The following is a 23884-nucleotide window of genomic DNA, read 5'->3' on the forward strand; positions in this document are numbered from 1 at the left end:
CCATGAACATCTTTTAGTGGAAGCACCTTGCTGCACCAGTGTGATCCTAATGTTCTTGAATACAATGGAGTCACACAATATGGTCTCTAAATGTAAGTCAATTCTGTCTTGTCTTCAGTGGAAGAAACAGCAAACTGTTCCAATGCTGGCAAAAAAAAGAAACTTATCTGAGTTAGGAATTTTAAGGGATAGAATATGGTCTCCAACATGGATCCTTCCTGAGAACTTTGCAGAGGTAACTTGGCTCTGCCAGATTTTTTCCATTTGCACTGACTTCAGAACTAATCTTTGGGTGAGACGAGACTCTTCTGCAATCATTTAAACAGAGTAGGAATTAGGATCTTTAGGGTGAACATAACCTAAAATTGTACTGATTTAATGCTGAGGGTATTGGCTGAAGTTTTGGGATTATGTGGCATTGGAGTCTTTTCTACCCTGCTCATTTATTGCAAGTTCCCTTTAAAAGGGTAGATGTGTCTTCCAGTTTAGGGACAAAAGTGCAGTAAAAATCCAGCCCGAGGAACCAAGTGTTTCAAGTGGACTCTCTGCTTTTTGTTGGGTCACCAAAAAAATCATACAATTCCAAAATCATGTTGGAATACTTCTTTCAGAACAGGGATAACTTCAAATACTGGGAATCTGGGAGAAGGTTAAAAAAAAAAAAAACTGAGAAAAACTCCAGCATAGATTTTTCTTTCAAAACACATCATGGGGTACGCAGGAGCCTAATGTATTCAAGTCTGTGCGTATGCACACATGAGTGGTAATTCCCAGGAAAACCTCCATTAATTATACCCTAGAACTGTTCTTGCCTTGTACAGGCAAGGGAAGAAAAACAAAATTCATATTTTATTATTTTGCAAAGGATCTGGGTTAAATAGCATCATTGAAAACTGGCACCACCCTTCTGAGCCATGTGCATCAAAAGGCAGACATGCAGACAACATGGGCACCTTCTCATTACCATTTGTGGCCAAATGGCAATGCCAGCTGGACTGCGGGGTGGAGCTGAGACTGCCTCCTTTCACACCTGGAGAGCTACAGTTCCTGACCCTTGAAAATTAAATCCAGTTCAAAAGTCACTTCAAATAAAACAGTTTGGTGAGGGCGTCAGCAAGCAGGGTGGCAGGGTTGGCAACTCTACACATAAAGGCTTCTCCAGGAAGCTTGAGTGGCACGGCAAGAAGAAGCTATTTCAGTAAAGAGATCATACACAGCTGACTCAAGGGTGGATTGAAACAATGGCAAGAGTGGGCTTATTTTTTGTTTTTCTGGGCTCAAGAATTCCTCCTATGGCCCTGCACACCAGGCAGGGTCTTTGTTTTGGAGGCGTTAGATAAAACCTATACATCATGGCAAATAGAAAGACTGCATCTTAGACCCCTGAGGGTCTGAGGGTCACGGTTATGTTGGTTTGGAGCATTTTCACAGAAACTCTGCCAGAGTTTGTACAGGATTCAATCCTCCCCCGTCAGGGCCACTTCAAGACCAAAACCCTCCCTAGGACAGAGGGAGCCTTGGAAAATTCCCAAATTGGTCTGCATTGTTAGCTGCTGGTAACAACACAGGGAAATGATGGATGACCTCAGTTCTTGGAAGAAGAGTGTGGGCTCAGCCATGTGCTACTGTGGCTTGATGTGTCATGTAAATGAGCAGTTCCCAGTGACTGTGGATGATGCCAAGCCTAAGTCCATAGACTATTTCTCTCTGGTGTGTCCTTACAGGCCACAGGAGAATGATACAACCTCCAATGACATCTTCAAACTGGTAGAGACTTTTGGCGTCTACATGACTTGATGGAAACAAACGCATAAATGAAAACAAGATTCAAGTTTTTGTTGGTTTTCTCCTCCATCTTTTCTCATCTACCAGTCTGAAAGTTGCTCAGTCTGTGGAGACAGGAAATCAGGTTAGCACTCTTAAGGAGAGCTCTTCAGCCACAGGATGGGCCACGTTCCCATCTGGAAATGGATTATGCAGAGGCACTAGGTGCCAAACCGATGGGGTCATGGGGATACTTTTATAGGTTTTCCATTTTTGTCATACTGGTACACCAGCATCTTGATACAGTGTGAGTTGGCCGGGGAGATCCAGGGGCTACTTGTTATGGAAAAGTTATGGTTGGTGTAGAACTGAACGGGTTGCTTCTGGCACTTGAAGAAGGCCTTGAGAGTAGCGGCTGCCATGGTGCGGAACCGCTTGCTGATGAAGCAGTAGAGGAAGAAGTTGATGGCCGTGTTCAGAAGGGCCAGCATGTTGGCAACATCGGACATGACGTGCACCAGCCAGCGGTTCTGGATGGGTGCCCCGTAAAGGTGGTAGAGGATCATGATGATGCGTGGGGCCCAGAGGGTGGCAAAGATGGAGGTGATGGTGAACAAGATGGCAGTGGTTTTCCCCGTGGAGTAGCCACGGAGGCGAAAATTGCTCTTCCTCCTGAGCTTGTACACAATGATTGAGTTCAAGATGAAGAAGATGGAACAGGGTACCAAGTACACAGTGAAGCAGTGAATCCAGATAAGGACATGATGCATGGAGGTGCTGATGTAGTCTTCAGTCCAGAGGTTGGGCCACCAGTAGTAGGGGATACTGGTCAGGAAGCAGGTGACGTAAACGCTTACGATGACTTTCCGGGTGCGGGCTGGGTAGGAGAGCGTGTGGTACTTGAGCGGGTGGCATACTGCGATATAGCGGTCAATAGTTAATGGAACAGTAATCCAGATGGAAGTGTGGATGGATGAGAATTCCAGCACTTCGACGATCTTGTCGGGTACCTGAGGCATCTGCATGTTCAAGATGAAATCTTCCAATAGGAAGTCCACGAACACAATGAAAAAGAGGACCAAGATGTCAGCAGCAGCAAGTGCCAAGAGATAGTTGTACGAAGACTTCTGTCTCCTAGCCACCAGCTGAGAGAGGATGATCACGGTTAGGATATTTGCTGTGGAGAGAAGAGAGTCTGGTTTACATCTGAAGCAAGATGACTTTGTTGGTGACTAGGGGCCCGTTAGGAATAGTGTATTGAGCACTCCCATGGAAATCAAAGGGACTGAACCCATATTCTTGAGGGAAACTTCTGCACCGCAGTTGCATCTCATACAAACATCCTGACACTATTTTGACAAAATTTCATGTTCACATTGTACTTTATCTGTCTTCACACAGTCACAACAGCGGTGCTGCTGTGTCCTCATTTCAGAAATGAAACTGAGGCTCAAAGAACTTAAGGGACTTGCTTAGAGTCAAGAGTTAGTAATTCATGGTGACAGGAACCAAACTCAGATCTCCTAATCCTTAATCCTATGCTCTTTCTTTCGTCTGACTTCAAGGAGGATATGGGGCTGGAATGGCATATCCTGTGCTCAGGTAGGAGATTGGACTATATGACCTCTAAAGAATCTTTAGAACTTAGAGTTGAAGACTTTCCTTTGTAAGTGGGTTTAGAATGGAGAAGACTATGACCTTTAGATTATTTTTTAAATGAATTATATTTATTTTTAGAATAAGTAGTCTACACACATGGTACATAATTAAAGTTAATAGCAGAGAAAAGTAAAATTTCCTTCCGCTCTTCTACTCCAACCACCCTCAGGGCAATCATAGTTAAATAATTAGTGCTTTACACGTCTGTGTAATACATGTTGTATATAGTGTTGCAAAAAAATAGCAATACATTATTTTTATGGAGATCAGAATTGTTTTGAAATGCGCCCACATAATTTCTGATCAATTTTAAGAAGCTAATGTCTCTCTGAATAAGATAAATCTGGAAAATCATTAGGGACTCATTCTAAAAGGATATCCCAATGGGTAACATCTGAAAGTCATTCTACGCTTTACTCTCATTAACTCACAACCAGCTTTGAAATTTGAACATTGTTAATCATAGTTTGCGAACAAGGGTCTCAGAGAATTGATGTCCCTTGTTTGAAGTGCAGTGGCAGGGCTGGTATCCAGGGCTGTCTTTCTTGCATGCCTCTTTAAAATTACTTCACAATAGTTCACAAGTGAAAATGTAGTATACACATCCTGCCATATTCATCACTCAGATTAAACAAATGTTAACATCTTGCCACATATGCTTTAATTTTTTTTAAAAGAAGAAATGACACTGTATTCACAGTTGAAGTCTTCTTTAACTGTTCCAGCTCATCCTTTCCTTCTCCCATTCCCTCCCTAGAGGCAGCCACAGGGCTGTCATCTCTAGGGCCATATTTGCATAATCTTAAATTTCTTTTATGCAGAACCTGCCACTCTACATGCTGCTGTTTTTCACTCAACAAGATGGTTTTGAGATCTATTTTTACTGATACATGTAGATCTGTTTCACTCTTCTTAATGACTATAGAGCAATTCCATGAATAAATTTGCCAGAATTTATTTATTCACTTATCCATAGGCATGTTTACGCATATACAAACTTAAGTCTATATATGTCTCTATGTATATATACACATATTACATAGACATATACATTTAACTGTCTATAGTGTATATATATACTGACATATATGGACATCTATATGTGTATATATATACATACACACACATTTAAACTGGTTTCAGGATTTTGCTCTTACAATCTGCTATAGTTAATACCTTGATATGGCTCTAGTTTCTCTCAGGTAGCATATACATATTGGAGAAGGCAATGGTACCCTACTCCGGTACTCTTGCCTGGAAAATTCCATGGACAGAGGAGCCTGGAAGGCTGCAGTCCATGGGGTCGCTGAGGGTCGGACACGACTGAGTGACTTCACTTTCACTTTTCACTTTCATGCATTGGAGAAGGAAATGGCAACCCACTCCAGTGTTCTTTTCTGGAGAATCCCAGGGATGGGGGAGCCTGGTGGGCTGCCGTCTATGGGGTCGCACAGAGTTGGACGTGACTGAAGCGACTTAGCAGCAGCAGCAGCAGCAGCAGCAGCATATACATATTAGAAGTGTGTTTCCTATGTTTCAGAGCATGTGAACCTTCACCTTTCCCAGATATTGCTGAACTGCTCTGTAAAGTGGTTTTACTAATCTGCACTCCCAGCAGTAGAGTATGAGAGTTCCAGTTGCTCATAACCTCTCTGTACTTGGCACTGTCAGGTTTTTGATTTGTTTGTTTAAGTCTGTGCTGCCCTTGTTCTTGTTCAAAGCACTTTGAAATAACATTTTGAAGTGGTGGAGAGTTAAGGTACCAATTATATTAATTATCCAGTATTCAAACCCAGGACTAATACTCGAGCTGAAAACCACTTGATAATATCAATACTTCTAAACAGGGGTGGGAGTACCATGCAGGTATGTTATACCCTGTATAATAAAGAAAAATTATAAATTAACTTTAAGTCAACACTAAAGAAAAAAGGCCCATCAAAGCAAAATTCTTTGTATTATTAATCCTGAAATTTCAAAAATTTACTTATCCAGCTTTGTCTGACTTTATGGCGTATCAAGTTCCACTTTGTTTCCAGCCAGAGAAAAGTGATTCCTGTTCTCTAGGTTGTCTCTGACTTAGAAAAGTGCCATTATTTCTCAGAACCTCTTTTTTCCATTCATTAAATAATGCCCAAAATCTCTCTCATGTCCCTGCTCTGCTCCCAACTTATAAGGGGGCACAGAATGAATAAGTGCTGAGATCTCCCCAGAAAGAAATGTCATACAGTCATCCTTTAGTATCCACAGAGTATTGGTTCCAGGACCCTCCTTTGATACCAAAATCTGCCAGTGCTCAAGTCCTGTGTATAAAATTGTAGAGTACAGATGGCTCTCTGACTTTGTGGGTTCCCATTCACAAATACGGAGAAGGCAATGGCATCCCACTCCAGTACTCTTGCCTGGAAAATCCCATGGATGGAGGAGCCTTGTAGGCTGCAGTCCATGGGGTCGCCAAGAGTCGGACATGACTGAGTGACTTCATTTTCACTTTCCACTTTCATGTATTGGAGAAGGAAATGGCAACCCACTCCGGTGTTCTTGCCTGGAGAATCCCAGGGACGGGGGAGCCTAGTGGGCTGCTGTCTATGGGGTCGCACAGAGTCAAACACGACTGAAGTGACATAGCAGCATTCACAAATACAGACGGCTGACTGTATATATTCTGCAGAGAGTGACTCTTCACCACCATCTCTTACTTCTTCATGGAAACCTATTTGTAGTGTGGTGCTAAAAATCTTCCATAACTAAACTCTTTAAAAATATTCAAGCTCCATCTAATTAGTGTTTTAAGCCAGGCAAATCATCAACTCCAAATGAAATTGCCAGCTATTCATATTTGACATTTCCTTAAGTTCCTAGTAATTGCGTCTCTCGAGAAACTAACCCGCGGCCATTGAGGCATTGAGTTTCCCATTTCTTTCATGCAGGTAGATTTGCCCCCAAGGCAACATCAAGAACACTTAAGACATCCTTGGGATGAGAGAGATGTGTGAGCCACAGAGACCCAGAGGGGACTGGAACAGTGCCTGTGTATTGATTTTCTGAAAAAGAAATGAGAAGGTAGAATTTTCAACTCTTAGGCTTTGACATTTGCTATAATTCCTCACGTTGAAAAATCCTTTCATTTCCACTGTGACAGTTTTCCCCCAAAGAAAAGGAGTGGTGTTGGCAGGGCCTGTGTGTATTTATAAAGGTTGCATAAGCGAGGGAACCCGAGGCACCACCGCCTGAAATTCCATTTCTTACTTTTTCCCTCAAACTAACTGGCCCAAGAATCTGTTGTGTGGAAACCCAACCAAATCCCATCCAAGCGAGTCCCCATCAACTTCATGATCAAAATGTCAATGCTTCTAAAGAACAAATCCTCTCTGTCAATGTTGGCTTTGGACAGGTTTAAGCTCCTGGGTAATATAAAGCCCATGCTTTGGGATTGCAAAGCTTCTTGGTTATATTATTGGGGGAATTCATTTCCTATACTTTGCAGCTTACTGTACACAAATTTGAGAGGATTTGGGGAACAGCTGAAAGAACAACACAGGTCAGGCTGTCAGACCCCACCACCGGGTGGTTGACTGGAGCAGAGGGGAAGGGTCAAGGTCTTCCTGAGGTATTTTCTATGTCTATGAGGAATAAGAGTCCCTTCAGATTCCTCAGAAGAGCTCTGACTGGGAGTTTGGGGTTTACATTTCTTAATTCTGCTACATGTCTAGTTTTTTTTTTGGTCTTTGAAAATTATTTTCTTCAATTATAAAAGTAAAATATACTTGTAAAAATTAAACATATCAGTGCATAATAATATTATTAGCTCACTTTTATTGAGCATTTATTTTTAAGCATCTTACATACAACACTTCAATTTAATCTTTACAACCACCCTATGAGGTCATAACAGTTATCTGAAAGCTCTGAGGCTCAGAGAGGTTATAAGTAACTTGTTTGAGGTCACACAGAAAGCTAGTGGTGAGCCAGGACAGCCAGGCTTTTTGTCTCCTGTGTTGGTACATTTAACTATTACATCAGACACTGGAAAGTGAAAGTCTGTCCAAATCCCATTTTCTAGAAATATTACAATATCTAGTTGCTTCAATGGCCCTCAGTGAACCACCTCCTGATACTCATGCCTCTGTGCAGTCTCTTCCTTTTGATTCAGGGTTGGTCCCGTGACTCACTTTCAACCAGGAGACTGTTGTGGGAGTGACATTGCACAATCAGACTGTAAGTTTTTCAAAAGAAAACTTGTTTTGGGAAGCTCTATCTTGGAGTCCAACTGTGAGAAGTCCATGTCACTTGCAGAGGCTGTGTGTAGGGACTCTGATTGAAAGCCCCATGAGTTCATAGCTGACATCCGACATCAGTTGTCATGTGAGTGAACACTCTTGGATGTCCAGCTCAATGGAACCCCTGATAATGGCAGTCCCAGCTGCTTCTCTGCTGCAACTGCTAGAGACCCCGAGCAAGAGCCATCCAGCTGAGCCCAGTCAGCCTAAGAACCAGGACAAACAATCCTACACTGTTGTGTTAAGGCTGTAAGTACTGGTTTACAATAGTTTACGATGCTGCCACCAGAACAGAGGTTAACCATTTGGTGTTTGTTTCTCCAGGATATTTACATGCCTATAATTACAAATAGAATTAGTAATATGATCACCACCACAAAATGAGATCATACACTAATACTGTTGTGCAAGCTGTTTTTTTTAAAAAATTAGAAATTAGAATCTTCCTATGTCAACAATATTCATGAAATATTCACCTATGGCTGGACATTACTTGTTTTATTATTTTGGCCACTACAGAGTTTCATTAAACATCTTTGCATATTTCTGTGGAATAAGTTCTCCAAAGTAGAAATGCTGGTTTAAAGGATAACACATTTTTTTCTCTTCCCCTCTTTCTCCTTCCCTCCTGTTCTCCCTTTTCCCTTCCTTCCTCCCTCTTTCCCTCCCTGTCAGCCTCCTCTCTTCCTAAAGACAGCTAATAGAATTTGTAAGAAGGAAAGGAGCTCAAGTTGAAGCTACAAAAAGATTTAGGTTAGACATCAAAGAGCACTTTCTGACTGCAGTGGCAGTTATGTGAACTAGAGTAGGCCACTGATACCACAGCTGTTTGGTCCATGCAGGTCTTCCAAAAAGAACAGAGAGTTGTGTATTTGGGCTGATTAAATTCCTGGGATTACCTTCTACAAATCCTCTCTCTGCATCCTAAATCATGTTCTTGTGAATTTCCCAAAAGAGAACCATTCAACCCTTTCAGCCACCATCACCTGTGACTTAAATGAATCCCCCCTCCCTCCTTCGGATGCCCATGTTTTGCACTGGAAGAGGCAGTCCTCATGTCCTACAGACACAGCAGGACCCCTGACATTGTGAGCAATTCTGGTGGTGTTATTTATGTGGCTGCTGGAAGGTACCTCAAGGACAGATTTTTAGGGAAAGCAATTTCCAAGTCCCAGGAGCAAGAAATCAGCAGTGTCCTTGTTTAGATCAGCTGTGGGGGCTGAACTGTGTGATGGGACATTGCCTCTTTTGGGCTGCTGCTTTCCTTATTGTTACCTTTTCAGTTACAGATCTTGGAGTGGAGAAAGGGGAAACAAAATGATGCTAGCTCTGGAATCCTGAACCAGGCTGCTGCTACTGCCCTGGTTCCCCTGTGGTAGGGAGGGCACCAGGTTGCTGCATCTAGAGGGGCCAAAAGTGGAAGGAGGCATTGTTTCCATTGCAGCTGCCACACCGACGATGCAGAGCATCAGGTGTGTGGTGGCAGGTGATGGGACTCAGAGCTACATAACTGATGCCTTCCCCAAGGAAGGCAGTGTCTGATGATTACAGTGCCCTGAGTGCATGGTGGGCCCAGACCTGTGGGATGCAAGGCCAGGAGGAGTACGACCCTCTTGCACACTCTCCCACCCTTAGGCCAATGTCTTTGTCATCTGTGCCTCCATTGCAGAGAATGTGTGGCATCAGTGGCATCCAGAAATGTGTGACCACTCCCCAGAGGTGCCCAGCCGCCTGGTGGACATCAGGGAAGACCTGAGAGCCCAGCCTGATACCTGTGGCTCCTCAAGGAGCAGGGCAGACCCATACTGTGTGCTACGAGCAGGGCTCAACTTGGCGGGGGCACTCAGCTTGGGAGAGCCCCTGCCTCTGACTATTTGTGCCTTGAGTGCTCCAGCTGAGCCTAAAGGACAATTCTGAAACCCCTGGAGGTGTTTCCTGAATGCCTTTAAAAGAGGCCCACAGGAAAGGGGCTTTGGGCTCTGCTCCACACCACTTGGGAACACCAGGTACTCTTGAGAGCTCAAGGTGGTGCCCCTCCTCAAGAAGCAGCCCGGTGTCCCTCCCTATTTTCCCACACAGACACTGCTGCCTAGGTGCTGCGTCCTCTCAGGTTAAGAGCTCTCAGCTGTCCTGTCCTTAACTGCTTCCTCACTGCTCTTCAAACTGTTCCCCACTCAAGATGCTCTCTCCTTTCCCCAAAGAAGAAGCCACAAAACCCAAGGAAAACAAATGCACCCTAACCTACCCCCATGTGCCCAAGCTGCTTCTGCATCTGCTGACTGACTCTGCCCCTACCCCCCTGGACCTTTCCCACCCCATCAGCCTCAAGAAAATCTCCTGTCTCCAGTGGGGGCAGGCTGGTGGGGAAGATGATGCTGACAAGACTTGGTATTCAGGTTTTTTGGCCTCTGTGGACGGTGTCAGGAGGTTTTCAGGAGGTTGTGCCCTCCTGAGGGCTCCTAGGAGAGGAGCAGGGAAGGGTTTCCAACCCCAGGCACTGCCTGCTGGCCAGTGGCCACCCTTGTTTCCTGTTGTTCCACTTGCTTCAGAGCAGAAGCCAGGGAATGTGGAATGTCCTTCCTGAAGTTGGTTGTTAGAGGCATGAAACTGACTGTGGCTGGTGGAGTGGAAATCAGACAGTGGGGCCCCACTTCATAGGAAGGTAATCCCTGAGAGATGCCTTCAAGCTTCCTGGAAGGGCCGTTTGTTCCTTTTGCTCTTTGCAGGCTAAAAGTTGCAAATCATAGTGGAAGAAGTTATGAAGTAGAGTGACGACTCTCCCTGAGCCTCAGTTCCTACATCTGTGAATTTGGCATCAATATAAATGGTATCATCATAGCCTGATAGAAAGATAGAGGAAATAAAGGGTGTCAAATGCTTCCAGAACATGGTGAGCACTCTGTAAATGTTAGTTGTTACTTTTCACATCTGGCCTGAACACACAGTTCAGTTCAGCAGACAATACTGAGCTAGAGGCCAGACCCTGTGCTGGAAGTAGAGCTGAATAGGCGAGAGTCCGAGCTCTGAACGAATCCATAGCAGAGTCCCATTTCCCTCTATGGATCATTCCAGGCATTACAGTCCTGTCACCTTATCTGGAAATTCTTCATTCCCAGTCCCTCTAGCTGCATCTGTATTTCACCTCCAGCCTCCTCTTTGTTTCTCTGTTTGGTGGAGAAAACCATTGCGCTTTACTACTTGATGATTTAGGTGTCCCTTACATCCTCTGAAACAGCCTTTGTTCTTTTTAAATTCTAGTTCTTATTTTGATAGCCCTTTAATTTTCCTTGTAACTTTACTATCATGCCCTTCACTGTTATACTACTTGTCGCCACACTTAGCATTTGAATGTATTCTTCTCAAAGTAGGATCAGTGTTTCCTGCTTTCCTTGAATCGCTCTAGGATCTCATGCCTAGAGTGAGAGCACAGCTTGAGGCAGGGATGACAAAAATATTAAATCTTCAATTGATTGGTACGGGCTGCTGGACACCATATTGAAGTTCAGTTCTGTCGCTCAGTCATGTCCGACTCTTTGCGACCCCATGAATTGCAGCACACCAGGCTTCCCTGTCCATCACCAACTCCCGGAGTTCACTCAGACTCACGTCCATCGCGTCAGTGATGCCATCCAGTCATCTCATCCTCTGTCGTCCCCTTCTCCTCCTGCCCCCAATCCCTCCCAGCATCAGAGTCTTTTCCAATGAGTCAACTCTTCGCATGAGGTGGCCAAAGTACTGGAGTTTCAGCTTTAGCATCATTCCTTCCAAAGAAATCCCAGGGCTGATCTCCTTCAGAATGGACTGGTTGGATCTCCTTGCAGTCCAAGGGACTCTCAAGAGTCTTCTCCAACACCACAGTTCAAAAGCATCAATTCTTCACAGCCAAAGATGGAGAAGCTCTTACAGTCAGCAAAAACAGGACCGGGAGCTGATTATGGCTCAGATCATGAACTCCTTATTGCCAAATTCAGACTTAAACTGAAGAAAGTAGGGAAAACCACTGGACCATTCAGGTATGACCTAAGTCAAATCCCTTATGATTATACAGTGGAAGTGAGAAATAGATTTAAGGGACTAGATCTGATAGATAGAGTGCCTGATGAACTATGGAATGAGGTTCGTGACATTGTACAGGAGACAGGGATCAAGAACATCCCCATGGAAAAGAAATACAAAAAAGCAAAATGGCTGTCTGGAGAGGCCTTACAAAGAGCTGTGAAAAGAAGAGAAGTGAAAAGCAAAGGAGAAAAGGAAAGATACAAGCATCTGAATGCAGAGTTCCAAAGAATAGCAAGGAGAGATAAGAAAGCCTTCCTCAGCAATCAATGCAAAGAAACAGAGGAAAACAACAGAATGGGAAAGACTAGAGATCTCTTCAAGAAAATTAGAGATACCAAGGGAACATTTCATGCAAAGATGGGCTTGATAAAGGACAGAAATGGTATGGACCTAACAGAAGCAGAAGATATTAAGAAGAGGTGGCAAGAATACACAGAAGAACTGTACAAAAAAGATTTCATGACCAAGATAATCACAATGGTGTGATCAATCACCTAGAGCCAGACATCCTGGAATGTGAAGTCAAGTGGGCCTTAGAAAGCGTCACTACGAACAAAGCTAGTGGAAGTGCTGGAATTCCAGTTGAGCTATTTCAAATCCTGAAAGATAATGCTATGAAAGTGCTGCACTCAATATGCCAGCAAATCTGGAAAACTCAGCGGTGACCATATTGAAACTTTTCCCAAAATCACACCTGTGTTTGGTAGTGCTGTGATGCATTGGTGATGTCTGCCATCATGGGAGAAAAAAAACAAAAACGCTGTGGGGATTTGCCATAAGGAAGTCTTAGGACCGGGATCCACGGTGCAGCTTTCCTTTCCCTCAGAACTTAAGGAAGTAGTCATTTCTGGTGTTGACCAGGACTAGTTGAGACCTAGCAAGACAACCCACTCCAGTATTCTTGCCTGGAGAATCTCACGGACAGAGGAGCCTGGCAGGCTACAGTCCATGGGGTCACAAGAGTCGGACATGACTTAGCGACTAAACCACCACCAACCAAGCCTGCCTTTGCAGTTGCCTAGTCAGCAAGAGCTAAGATTGCTGCCACCTCAGGCTAGTCTGAGTCAGGGCAATGGGGAGAAGGGAGTCAGCATCTAGGCCAGGGACCAATCAGTTGGCCTTCTCTTGTCAGTAAAATTGATTCTGGCTTTTTGACCAGGGGCAGCCTCTTTGGGTAACCATGACAACTACTAGATTCTCAACTGGGAAACCACATTCAAGCTGGCCAACGACTCAAATGTTTCCAAACCACACTTCTCAGTGCCAAGCTTCATTGTCTTATGACTGCCATGTATTGAGCATCTACTGTGTGCTGGGTGGCTTTGTATAGATGAGATGATTTTATGAGATTTGCTGATGAATATTTTTACTTTCCAAGTTATGTATTTAATTTAAATGGTATTAGAGGAATGTTATTTTTCCATTTAGCGCAGTGATAAAAGCCTGTGTATAAAGTAACTTTATTTAAAAAGTGAGTTGATTTAAAGAAGTATATAAAATGGCAGTGTAAGCATTCTCTGATCTCTATTTTACAAATGAGGAGAAACTAATATTGAGAAAGGGTGAGCCACCTGCCCAAGATGGCACAGCTGGGAAGTCTAAGATGCATTTTGAGAGCACTTGATGGTGCCATTCTGGGTCAAGTTTTGTGCCAAGTGAGGGATGCAGCTGTGTGTTTTTCTCAGCTCTGGGGCTTTTGTCACAGAGACAGATGTGGGCAGGGCTTGAGGTGACTGGCCAGAAAACAGAGAGCGGAAGAATTATCAGAAAGAATGGACTTGGGTTATAGTGAGAGGCATGAATTTTGGAGTCTGCAGGAGCTGGGTTAGCACTCCAGATCCTCACATTTCTCATGGCACCCTTGGGCAAGTAAGTGCAGGGGGAAAGTGATAAATGAGGGTAACAGTGGTGTCTGGTTCAGAGGGCTATTTTGAGGATTAGAGGGAATCACATGCAGATAAAGCTCTTGGCATGGTGCCTGGTACAGGGAGAGCGTGTGGTAAGTGGTCTCAGTTAGTGTCTTTGAGTGTGATGACCAGTCCTGTGAAGGCGACAAACTGGACCAGGCAAAAGCCTGATGCAGAGGCAACAACATGGGTCTAGGTGGGGCTTCTCCTGGTGTAGTTCTTGAGGCTTGCAGAACTGGCTCTAGGAGAGACCTCTCACTTATTTTTCTTACTCGTGCAGTAAAAGTGTCCTTCAGGCTGCTGTATGTTACATATGAATGTTGTTAAGAGAGTAAATCCTAAGAGTTCTCATCACAAGGAAAACTATTTTTGTTTCCTTTTCTGCTTTCTCTTTTTCTTGTATTACATCTGTATGAAATGACGGATGTCAACTAAACTCATTGGAGTAATCATTTCATACTATACGTAAGTCAGTCGTCATACTGTACACCTTACTCTTATGCAGTGATGTATGCCAATGATATCTTGATAAAGCTGAAAAGAGAAAGCATCCTTAGCCTTTCCAATTTTGTTAGGAGACCCCTCGGGATTAGACTGAGTTCTCACATAGACACTCATGTTCTCCTGGACAAATCGCTTCCCTTCTCAGAGCCTCAATTTCCAGATCTGCAAAGTGAGCCAGTTAATAAAGCACTAATTTAAAAATAGTATCATAGCTCCCATTCGGTAAAGGTGGGCAAGGGTTTAACAGGTACACAAGAAAAGGGAGGGCTCCCAGAGAGTGTGACCAGTATGTGCCAAGGCAAAGAGAAGGAAAAAGGAAGATCCCTCATCATCCTCTCAGGGCAGCTAACAGTTACTGAGTGTTTACTGTTTGTCAGGCCCTGAACTCAGTTCTTCATCTATGAAGAATATTTCATGTTTATAATATCAAACATTATCTAATATTAAATATCCAACAGGGCTTCCCTAGTTGGCTCAGATAGTAAAGAATCTGCCCACAATGTAGAAAACCTGGGTTCAATTCTTGGGTTGGAAAGATCCCCTGGAGAACAGAATGGCAACCCACTCCAGTATTTTAGCCAGGAAAATTTTATGGACAGAGGATCCTGGCAGGCTACAGTCCATGGGATTGCAAAGAGTCAGACATGACTGAGTGACTAACACTTTCACTTTCAAATATCCAATATACAATATTTGCTAATAAAGTAGATACGATTTTCATCCCTTTATTATAGATGAGAGAGACGGAGGCTCAGAGGGTGAAGAAGTTGACTGAAGTTGGATGCAAAAGTGTCCAGTGCCTCTTCAGTTCTTCCACTCACACAGATCTGTAATACAAGGGCTGAGCATCTGCAGTAATAATTGGGACATTTATTAATAATGATTCCCTTTACTAGGCACTTGCTATTGTGGCCCACTTGTTAGAGGTTTTACTGGAATCAAATTTAATCCTCACACAACATTAGGAGGTAGATACTATTTATTAATAGGCCCATTATAGAGTTGAGAACACTGAGGCTCAGTGGGTTAAGAGACTGGCCCACTAGATATCAAATGTGTGCTGGACCTAGGATTCAAAAACAATTTATTGGACTTTAGAGTCCGTTTGATGGACCTGCTCATCCAGTTTCTTCCATCATTAGCTCAAGGGAATTGACCATTAAGTAGAAATGGGTCAATTCTTTCTCTGTTTCTTTTTTAATTTAACAGTGGGTGTCAGCTGGCATGTATATGGCATGAGGTAGCTGAGGGAAAAATTCCCTACAGAGGATTTGTGAGTCCTTCAAGAATACTTACCAACTGGTATAGCCACTATGGAGAATGGTATGGAGGTTCCTTAAAAAACTAAAAATAGAGCAGTGCCACTTCTGGGCATATATCCAGAGAAAAACATGATCCAGAAGGACCCAAACATGCACCCCAGTGTTCACTGCAACACTGTTTGCAGTAGCCAAGACATGGAAGCAACCTAAATGTCCATCGACAGAAGGATGGATAAAAAGATGTAGTACATATATACAGTGAACTATTACTCTGCCATTAAAAAGAATGAAATAGAGCCAGCATGGATGGACCTAGAGATTAGAGATTGTCATACTAAGTGCTAAGTCACTTCAGTCATGCCTGACTCTTTGTGACCCCATGGACTATAGCCCATGAGGCTCCTTTGCCCATGGGATTTTTCAGGCAACAATACTGGAGTAAGTTGCCATTTCCTCCTCCAGAGGATCTTCCCAGCCCAGAGATCGAACCTGGGTCTCTTATATCTCCTGCATTAGCAGGTGGGTTCTTTACCTCTAGCGTCACCTGGGAAGCCCTGAGATTGTCATACTGAGTGAAGTAAATCAGATGGAGAAGGCAAAATATCATATGACATCCCTTATACATGGAATCTAAAAAGAAATGATACAAATGAACTTACAAAATAGAAAGAGACTCATAGACGTCGGGAACAAACATGGTTGCCGGGGGAAAGATGGGGAGGGAGGGATAGGGAGTTTGGGATGGACATGTACACATTGCTGTATTTAAAATGGATAACCAACGAGGACATACTGTGTAGCACATGGAACTCTGCTCAATGATGCGTAGCAGCCTGGATGGGAAGGGAGTTTGGGGGAGAATGGAAACAGGTATACATATGGCTGAACCCTTTCACTGTTCACCTGCAACTATAACAACATTGTTAGCTGGCTATACCCCAATACAAAGTAAGAAGGTTTTTTGTTTGTTTGTTTGTTTGTTTTTTAAAAAAGAACACCTGCCACTCCCAGCCCCTGGGAATAAGCAAGGATAAAGAGACAGGGGGTTCATCTCTGCCTCTGAGAGTCTAATTTCTCCCTTCAAGTACAAGGTTTATGACTGGGGCCCTCTCTGTGGCTCCTCCGGATATGGAATGGTGCTCACACTGGCTAATCCTCCCTGGGATTCACCCCAGGTGCTTGCCGCTGGTGGCTGCTATGTGCACAGGATGCTCATTTGCCTGACAGTTTTGTGGACCCAGAGTGATGGTCACTGGGTGTCAGGGGACCAACAGGAAATCAGAGGCTTCTGGGCTCTTCATCTGGAGTTCACTCGGGTGTCAGAGGCTAATTGTGGCTCCGCTCAGGTTGTCACTGTTTGATTAAACATCTTGCGCTAAGCACCATCCATCTGTCTCCCAATGGCTGCTGGGGTAGGTATTTGCAGCTATGGGCAAATTTCTTATCAATCATGCATATAAAACACAGCCAGAATGAAAGCTTCATTCCTGTTGCCTATCTTCTTCTGTGCAGTCAAGGACAATGGGACAATTAAAGGAGGCTGGCACTCATTTACACATTTCACAAACATTTACTGAGCAACTCACCCTGCACCAGGCACTGGGCCACGCACTGCAGATGCAGTGCTGTGCAAACACATAGGTGGAATGAGTCCACAAGGGGCTTACGATCTATTTTAACCAAGTATAGGTCAGTTCTGCTACCTACTAGCTCTGAGGCCTTGGGTGAATCACACGTTTCTGTGGACCTTTTCTCATTCAAAAAGCATGTGCTGGGCAGGTGCAATGTGGCATTCACAGTACTGAGGCTGCTGGAGCGAGGAGGCAAGTCTCTCTCCACTGGCAAGGGAGGCCGAAAGGGAAAGAGGTTGCATGACTGAGAAGCGAGTGTGACCCAGGGGGTCCAGGTATTTTCTTGGGCCCACAGGGAGAGAGTGGGAATGAATTCTGACTTTGGGGCCTGGGAAAGCTGCATGAAAGTGTGAAGAGGAGTTGGGATCCAGGACCTGCACGAGCAAAGGAAATGGGGCCATAGGTGACACAGTCAAGAACGAGGAACATAATAGATAAATTAAACAAATAATTCTTCAGCTAATAACCCAAGCTGTCTTTCTAGCCTAAAGGCTCTCTTCCCAGGGACCATTTCCTAGGGACAGCTGATTGCCCTGCAGCTAAAGCCAGGTATAACCTGCAGTAATCAGCTGTCAACTTTGCACCTCCAGCTGCTTTCTAGTACAAGGTCTGCATCAAATGTCTTCAAGTTAAAAGAAGGAAAAGCAATACCACGTGATGCCAAGAAACAAATCCCACTCTCTAGGATAAACAAAAGTCCCAGGACATGTTGTAAAGGTTACCCAGGGTTCCATTGCTATAGACACCACCAACACCAGGGTTCCATTGCTACAGACACCACGAACACCAATGTTAGCACAACTCTCACGAACACTTCTTTGATGATTTGGGAGGCACTTCAGGGATTCCCGGTGTCATCCCAGAATGAAAAGAGGCAAAGAGTAAAGATTCTGGAGACTTGCTGCTAGGGTGCAAACCTGCTTCTGCCACTTTCTAGCTGTGTGAACTTGGACAATTTACTTAACCTTTCTGTGCTTCAGTTGACACATCTATGTAAAAAATAACGATACAGTACAGGCTTTTGTGAGCATTAAATGAATTAACACATGGAAAGTGCCAGGCACAGTGCATGGTACCATATAGGCCATATAATTTTAACACTGTAACTATTAGGTTAGAAGTCCAGAAGGGCATGAAGTGTATTACTATTAACACATTGCCAACCTCTTACACAGTCCCAGGCATATGGTTGTTGTTGTTTAATCACTAAGTTGTGTCTGACTCTTTTGTGACCCTCATGTACTGTAACTTAGGCTTCCCAGGTGGCTCAGTGGGTAAAGAACCTGCCTGCCAGTGCAGGAGACATAAGAGACACGGGTTCAGTCCCTTGGTCGGGAAGATCCCCCAGAGGAGGGCATGGCAACCCACTCCAGTATTCTTGGCTGGAGAATCCCCATGGACAGAGGAGGCTGGTGGGCTACAGGCCATTGGGTCATAAAGAGTTGGACACAACTGCAACGACTTAGCAACCAAGTGCTGTAACCCACTAGGCTCCTCTGTCGATGGGATTTCCTAGGCAAGAATACACAAGTGGGTTGCTATTTCCTTTTCCAGGGGATCTTCCCAACCCGGGGGTCTAACCTGCATCTCCTGCATTGGGAGGTGGATTCTTTACCACTGAACCATGAAGGAAGCCCTAGGCATATGGTAGGTACTCTAAATATCTATTGAATGAATGATTATGAATATAGATTAATGTGACATTGTAGACATGCAGAAAAGAGCTTTGTCATAGTTTTGAATAGACTGGAAGATTGCTAAGTGTTTACTGTGGAAAATAAGTCAGGTGATGTGATCAAGGGTAACTGGAAATTAATTTAGTGTTCAGTGGGAGAGAGATCTTTTAAAGTCTATCAACTTCTCAATGTTTTGTGCCAGAATCTTCCATGTGAATCCAATTTCAGTTCAGTATAGATTTAGTGATGCCTAACTATGTACCAAGCCTGGATCAGTCTCTCAAGGAGTACAAGACTCTGGGCTCAGGGTGCTGAGATCTTACTGAATAAGTCATCCCAAGACAGCATGAGGAATCATTCAAACTCCTTGCTCCCTTCAATGACTATGCCATGGCTTATAAACTCAGATGTCACAAGATACCAGGCAGCTGACATCAATGTGTGAGGTGAGCCTGCAGGGGCCTTTAGTCGACTCCCTAGTGTATATCCCCTTTCAAGAGAGCAGTCACTGTTCATTTCCACCTACTGGTTTCCCTGATGCTGGGAAAGATTGCAGGCAGGAGAGTGGGGAGACAGAAGATGAGATGGTTGGATGGTATCATCAACTCAATGGACATTAGTTTGAATAAACTCCGGGAGATAGTAAAGGACAGGGAAGCCTGGTGTGCTGCAGTCCATGGGGTTGCAGAGAGTCAGACATGACTGAGAAACTGGACAACAACAACAAGTGGTTTCCCAGAAGGGAATGACAACCAACTGTGGCTGTACTCAGTTGCTCAGTCGTGTCCGACTCTCTGAAACCCCGTGGACTGCAGCATGCCAGGCTCCTCTGTCTGTGGGATTTTTCCAGGCAAGAATACTGGAGTGGGCTGCCATTTCTGTTTCCAGGGTATCCTTCTGACCCAGGGGTCGAACTGCAGGTGGATTCTTTACCACTGAGCTACCAGGGAAGCCAACTGTGGCTCAGTCATCCAATATTTCAAGCAACACACACATACACAAACACACAGTGACCCATGGGTCTTGGATTTGAGACCTCTGCTCTAGAGCAAAATCCCATGTCTTTGCACAAACATCCAGATACCTTCCATATCTTTGCATCCCATGCAAACGCTCTTCACTTCATGAGCTGTTGCCTCAGTGTGCATTGCTCTTTCCTAGCTTTGTAGTGCACTATGGGCTATTTCTTCTGCCTGGAATCTTTTCCCTGCCTATACCACTTTGCCTGGCAGACTTTTTATTTTTAAAGCCTTTCCTGTTCTCAAGGCACTGAGGTAAGCACCTTATTGGATAGAGTATTTAGAACCTTTTATAATGATCTCCTTCAAATCTTTACCAATCCATTAACTGGGAGTCCCTGGGAGGCAGAGACTGTATTTCTTTTCTGTGAACCTTGCGGGGCCTATCACAGGGCACACAAAGAGTATGCACTCTGTCAATGTTAGAGAAATAAAAGAGTGACAGGTGGATGGATGGATGGGTGGATGAATGGATTCCCCAAGGCACTCTCTGTGGAGCATTCATCTGCTGGCTGTCACTTCTGAGGTGCTCCATTCTGTCCATGATGACATGATCTTAACCCATCTCTCTGTCTTCTCTCTAAACCGGGTCTCTCTAGGTAGCCTCTTGGGAAAATTTTCCTGTTTCCTCCTAAGATGGTTGATGGATCTGGGTTCAGATTACCCATTTACTTGTCCAGGCATGGTCTTAACTCAGTTTCCTCATCTGTGCAATGGGCACAATACTATTTCCCAAAGGACTTCTTAAGAAGACTGAGTAGGACTTCCCTGGTAGTCCAGTGGATAGGAATCTGGCTGCCAATGCATGCAACCTGGGTTCAGTTCCTGATCCAGGAAGATTTCACATGCCATAGCTGAGCCCATGTGCACAATTACTAAGCCTGCACTCTAGAGCCCGTGCTCCCTAACAAGAGAAGCTACCACAGTGAGACGCCTGTGCACCACAACTAGAGAGCAGTCCCCACTTGCTGCAACTGGCGAAAGCCCATGTGCAGCAATGAAGGCAAAAGTGCAAAGCTCAGTGCAGCCAAAGAGAAAGAAATAAAATTAAAAAAGGAGACTGAGTAACCTCATACAGTAGCGCATTAATACTATGCCTAGCATTTAGTAGGTGCTCAAAAGTATTATTCATCCCAGGTGGCTCAGTGGTAGAGAATCTGCCTGTCAAGGCAGGAGATGCAAGAGACATAGATTAGATCCCTGGGTAGGAAAGATACCCAGGAGGAGAAAATGGCAACCCACTGCAGTATTCTTGCCTAGAAAATTCTGTGGACAGCGGAGCCTGGTGGGATATAGACTTGACACGACTGAGCATGCACACACACTTGTACACTGGATGTGCTAGCTTCTTTCTTAGAGCATCAACTCTTTCCCTTGTCAGAAAGCGGGGAGCACCAATTTGGAAACCAGACTTTGTGGACTTAAATCCCAAGTCTGTCAATTCCTAGCTTTGTGATCTTGACTGAGTTCCTTAAATACTCTGTGCCTTGAAGTTCCTCATTTGTAAAGTGGGGATAATAATTCCTGTCTCCTAGGGTTCTTGTGGGAATTAAATCAAGGGCTGAGAAGTGTGTTTGGCACACAGTGAGTGCTCAGTAAGTGGTCATTTTGTTGCTTGCCAGCTCAACCAAAGAGACTCAGGGGTGAAGAGGACTTTGTGTGTTCACCAGGACTCCTTACTCAGTCCAGCTTCCTGCCCCTTCCCGCCTCTGAGTTGGCCAAAAAGTTCCTTTAGTTTTTTAAGTAAAAATAAAAGACACATTTTCCATTTTCACCAAGAACTTTACTGAACAATATATTTACTATTTTGTTCCACTACCTTCTGCCATTTTTCAGGCAACTTCATAATTCCATCTTCCCAGTACTTTTATTTTTTTGAGCAAAGAACTCTTCTAAATGCCTTTTACAGTCTTCTAGGGAATTGAAATTTTTTCCATTAAGAGAATTTTGTAAAGGCCAAAATAAATGAAAAGCTGAAGATGTAATGTCTGGTGAATACAGCAGATGAATCAGAACTTCCCAGCCAAGCTGTAACAGTTTTTGCCTGGTCATCAAAGAAACACATGGTCTTGTGTTATCCTGATGGAAGATTATGTATTTTCTGTTGACTAATTCTGAATGGTTTTCATCAAGTGCTCCCTACAGTTGGTCTAGTTGGGAGCAGTACTGTTGGAAGTAATTGTCTGGTTTTGAGAAGGAGCTCATAATAGAGGACCCACTTCCAATCCCACCATATACACAACATCACCTTCTTTGAATAAAGATCTGTCTTTGGTATGGTTGTTGGTGGTTCATTTCTCCTGTCCCATGTTCCATTCCACATTATTGTACAGTATCCACTTTTCATTACCCATTACAATTTGTTTTAAAATAGAACATTTTTGTTATGTTTAAGGAGAGAATTACATGTGGAAATACAGTCAAGGAGGTTTTTTCTTTTTCATTTAACTTATGTGGAACCCAAACATCAAAGTGATTAATATAACCAAACTGGTGCAAATGGTTTTCAACACTTGAATTGCATATTTTGAGTATATTAGCTATCTCCTGTGTAGTATAATGTTGATTGTTCTCAATTAATATCTCAGTTTGATCACTATCAACTTCAACTGTTCTAGCAAGGTCTTCAGCAAGAAAATTCATAACCATTTTTGACACATTCAATCAGTCATAATCTCTTCTCCATACACTGCACATTTTTTTTTTTGCATTTCAGTTGTGTTTTTACCTTTCTTGAAATAATAAAGTATAATATTGCCAAAAATGTTGCTTTTTTCCCTTCCATCTTCAGTATTAAAATGGTTACACAAAAATTCACCAATTTTGATACTTTAAAAAAAAATGCATGCTGATATGTCAGCTGTCACAATACTAGCTAAGAAAATTGTTCTGAATGAAGTTAAAGGCAACTAAGTTCTATTAGAGCCATCTTAAAGAGGAAAGTGGGCTTCCCTAGTGGCTCAGTGGAAAGAATCCATCTGCAATGCAGGAGCCACAGGAGATGTGGGTTTGATCCCTGGGTGGGGAAGATCCCCTGGAGAAGGAAACAGCAACCCACTCCAGTATTCTTGCCTGGAGAATCCCATGAACAAAGGAGCCTGGTGGGCTACAGTCCATAGGTTTGCAAAGAGTCGGACACAACTGAAGTAACTTTGCATGCATGCACACGTGGAAAAAAACCGAATGAACCTTTTGGCCAACCCTTAGAGATATTGACTTCCTGCTGGATTCAGGCACCTTGCTACAGCCATGGATGTCCTAGTAAATCAGAGGAAATGGTTTCTTCCTTCCTGGAGCTCTTAGCCTGGCAGAAGCCAGATCAATCCCCAGAGACAAGCTCCACAATAGTGGGAGGAAGCATGCCTTGGCTGTGCTTAGGAAGGGATGATGAGTCTGACCTAGAGAATCACAGACTGGGGGCCCAAGGGGCTGATTTCAGGCTGCAGGTATGTCTTTGACGTTTTTGAATCAGTTGCCATGTTTACAAATTGGAGTATTTCATGTCCAATCAAAGATTTGAGCTCCTTTTGAAAACTGGAAGGGGAGGCCACACTGGGTCCACATTTCCGCTTGGGGCTAGCCTCCAGCTCAGTAAGTCCCCATGGGCCTCACTCATGTCTGCCACCTGCCTGTCCCAGCCCAGAGCTGGAATGGGAGCTGGAGGGAGCCCTGGTGGGAGAAGAGGTAGAGAAGTAACAGCACTTGATTCTAATGATTTAAACTGGGTTTGAGTTGAATTTGTCCTGAGGCAATGGAGATTCACTGAAGGGCTTTAAGCACTAAAGGGTTTTACTAAGGAAGATGCCTGTTATTTCTTACCTAACCACAGACATCCCTGAAGGTAGATGAGGGGGTGGTGGAAAACAGTTTCCTTTACAGACTTTGTTGAAACTTTCAAACATGGGTTGGCACTGTAGCTTCCTCCTATATACAAGTTTTTTTTTTTTCTTCCCATGTCCCCCTCCCTCCTGAACTTCCCTCCCATCTCCCACCCCACGAGACTCTCTCCACCCCTCTAGACTGTCACAGAGCCCCCCGTTTGAGTTCCCGGAGTCATATAGCAAATTTCCACTGGCTATCTGTTTTACATATGGTATTGTAAGTTTCCATGTTACTCTCTTCA

The 23884-nt window shown here is 43.9% G+C and overlaps 1 protein-coding gene across 1 annotated transcript in view; it reads right to left on the reverse strand.

The window, feature by feature from the left end:
• Positions 1 to 1970: 1970 nt before the first annotated feature.
• GPR139 (G protein-coupled receptor 139) overlaps positions 1971 to 23884 on the reverse strand; it is a 43420-nt gene continuing 21506 nt past the window's right edge. The window contains exon 2 of the mRNA XM_069569413.1: positions 1971 to 2941. Within this exon, the coding sequence (XP_069425514.1) occupies positions 2007 to 2941 (935 nt within the window). The 3' untranslated portion in view covers positions 1971 to 2006. The remainder of the gene's footprint in view (positions 2942 to 23884) is intronic.

Source organism: Ovis canadensis, chromosome 24, assembly GCF_042477335.2.
Source record: "Ovis canadensis isolate MfBH-ARS-UI-01 breed Bighorn chromosome 24, ARS-UI_OviCan_v2, whole genome shotgun sequence".
NCBI lineage: Eukaryota > Metazoa > Chordata > Mammalia > Artiodactyla > Bovidae > Ovis > Ovis canadensis.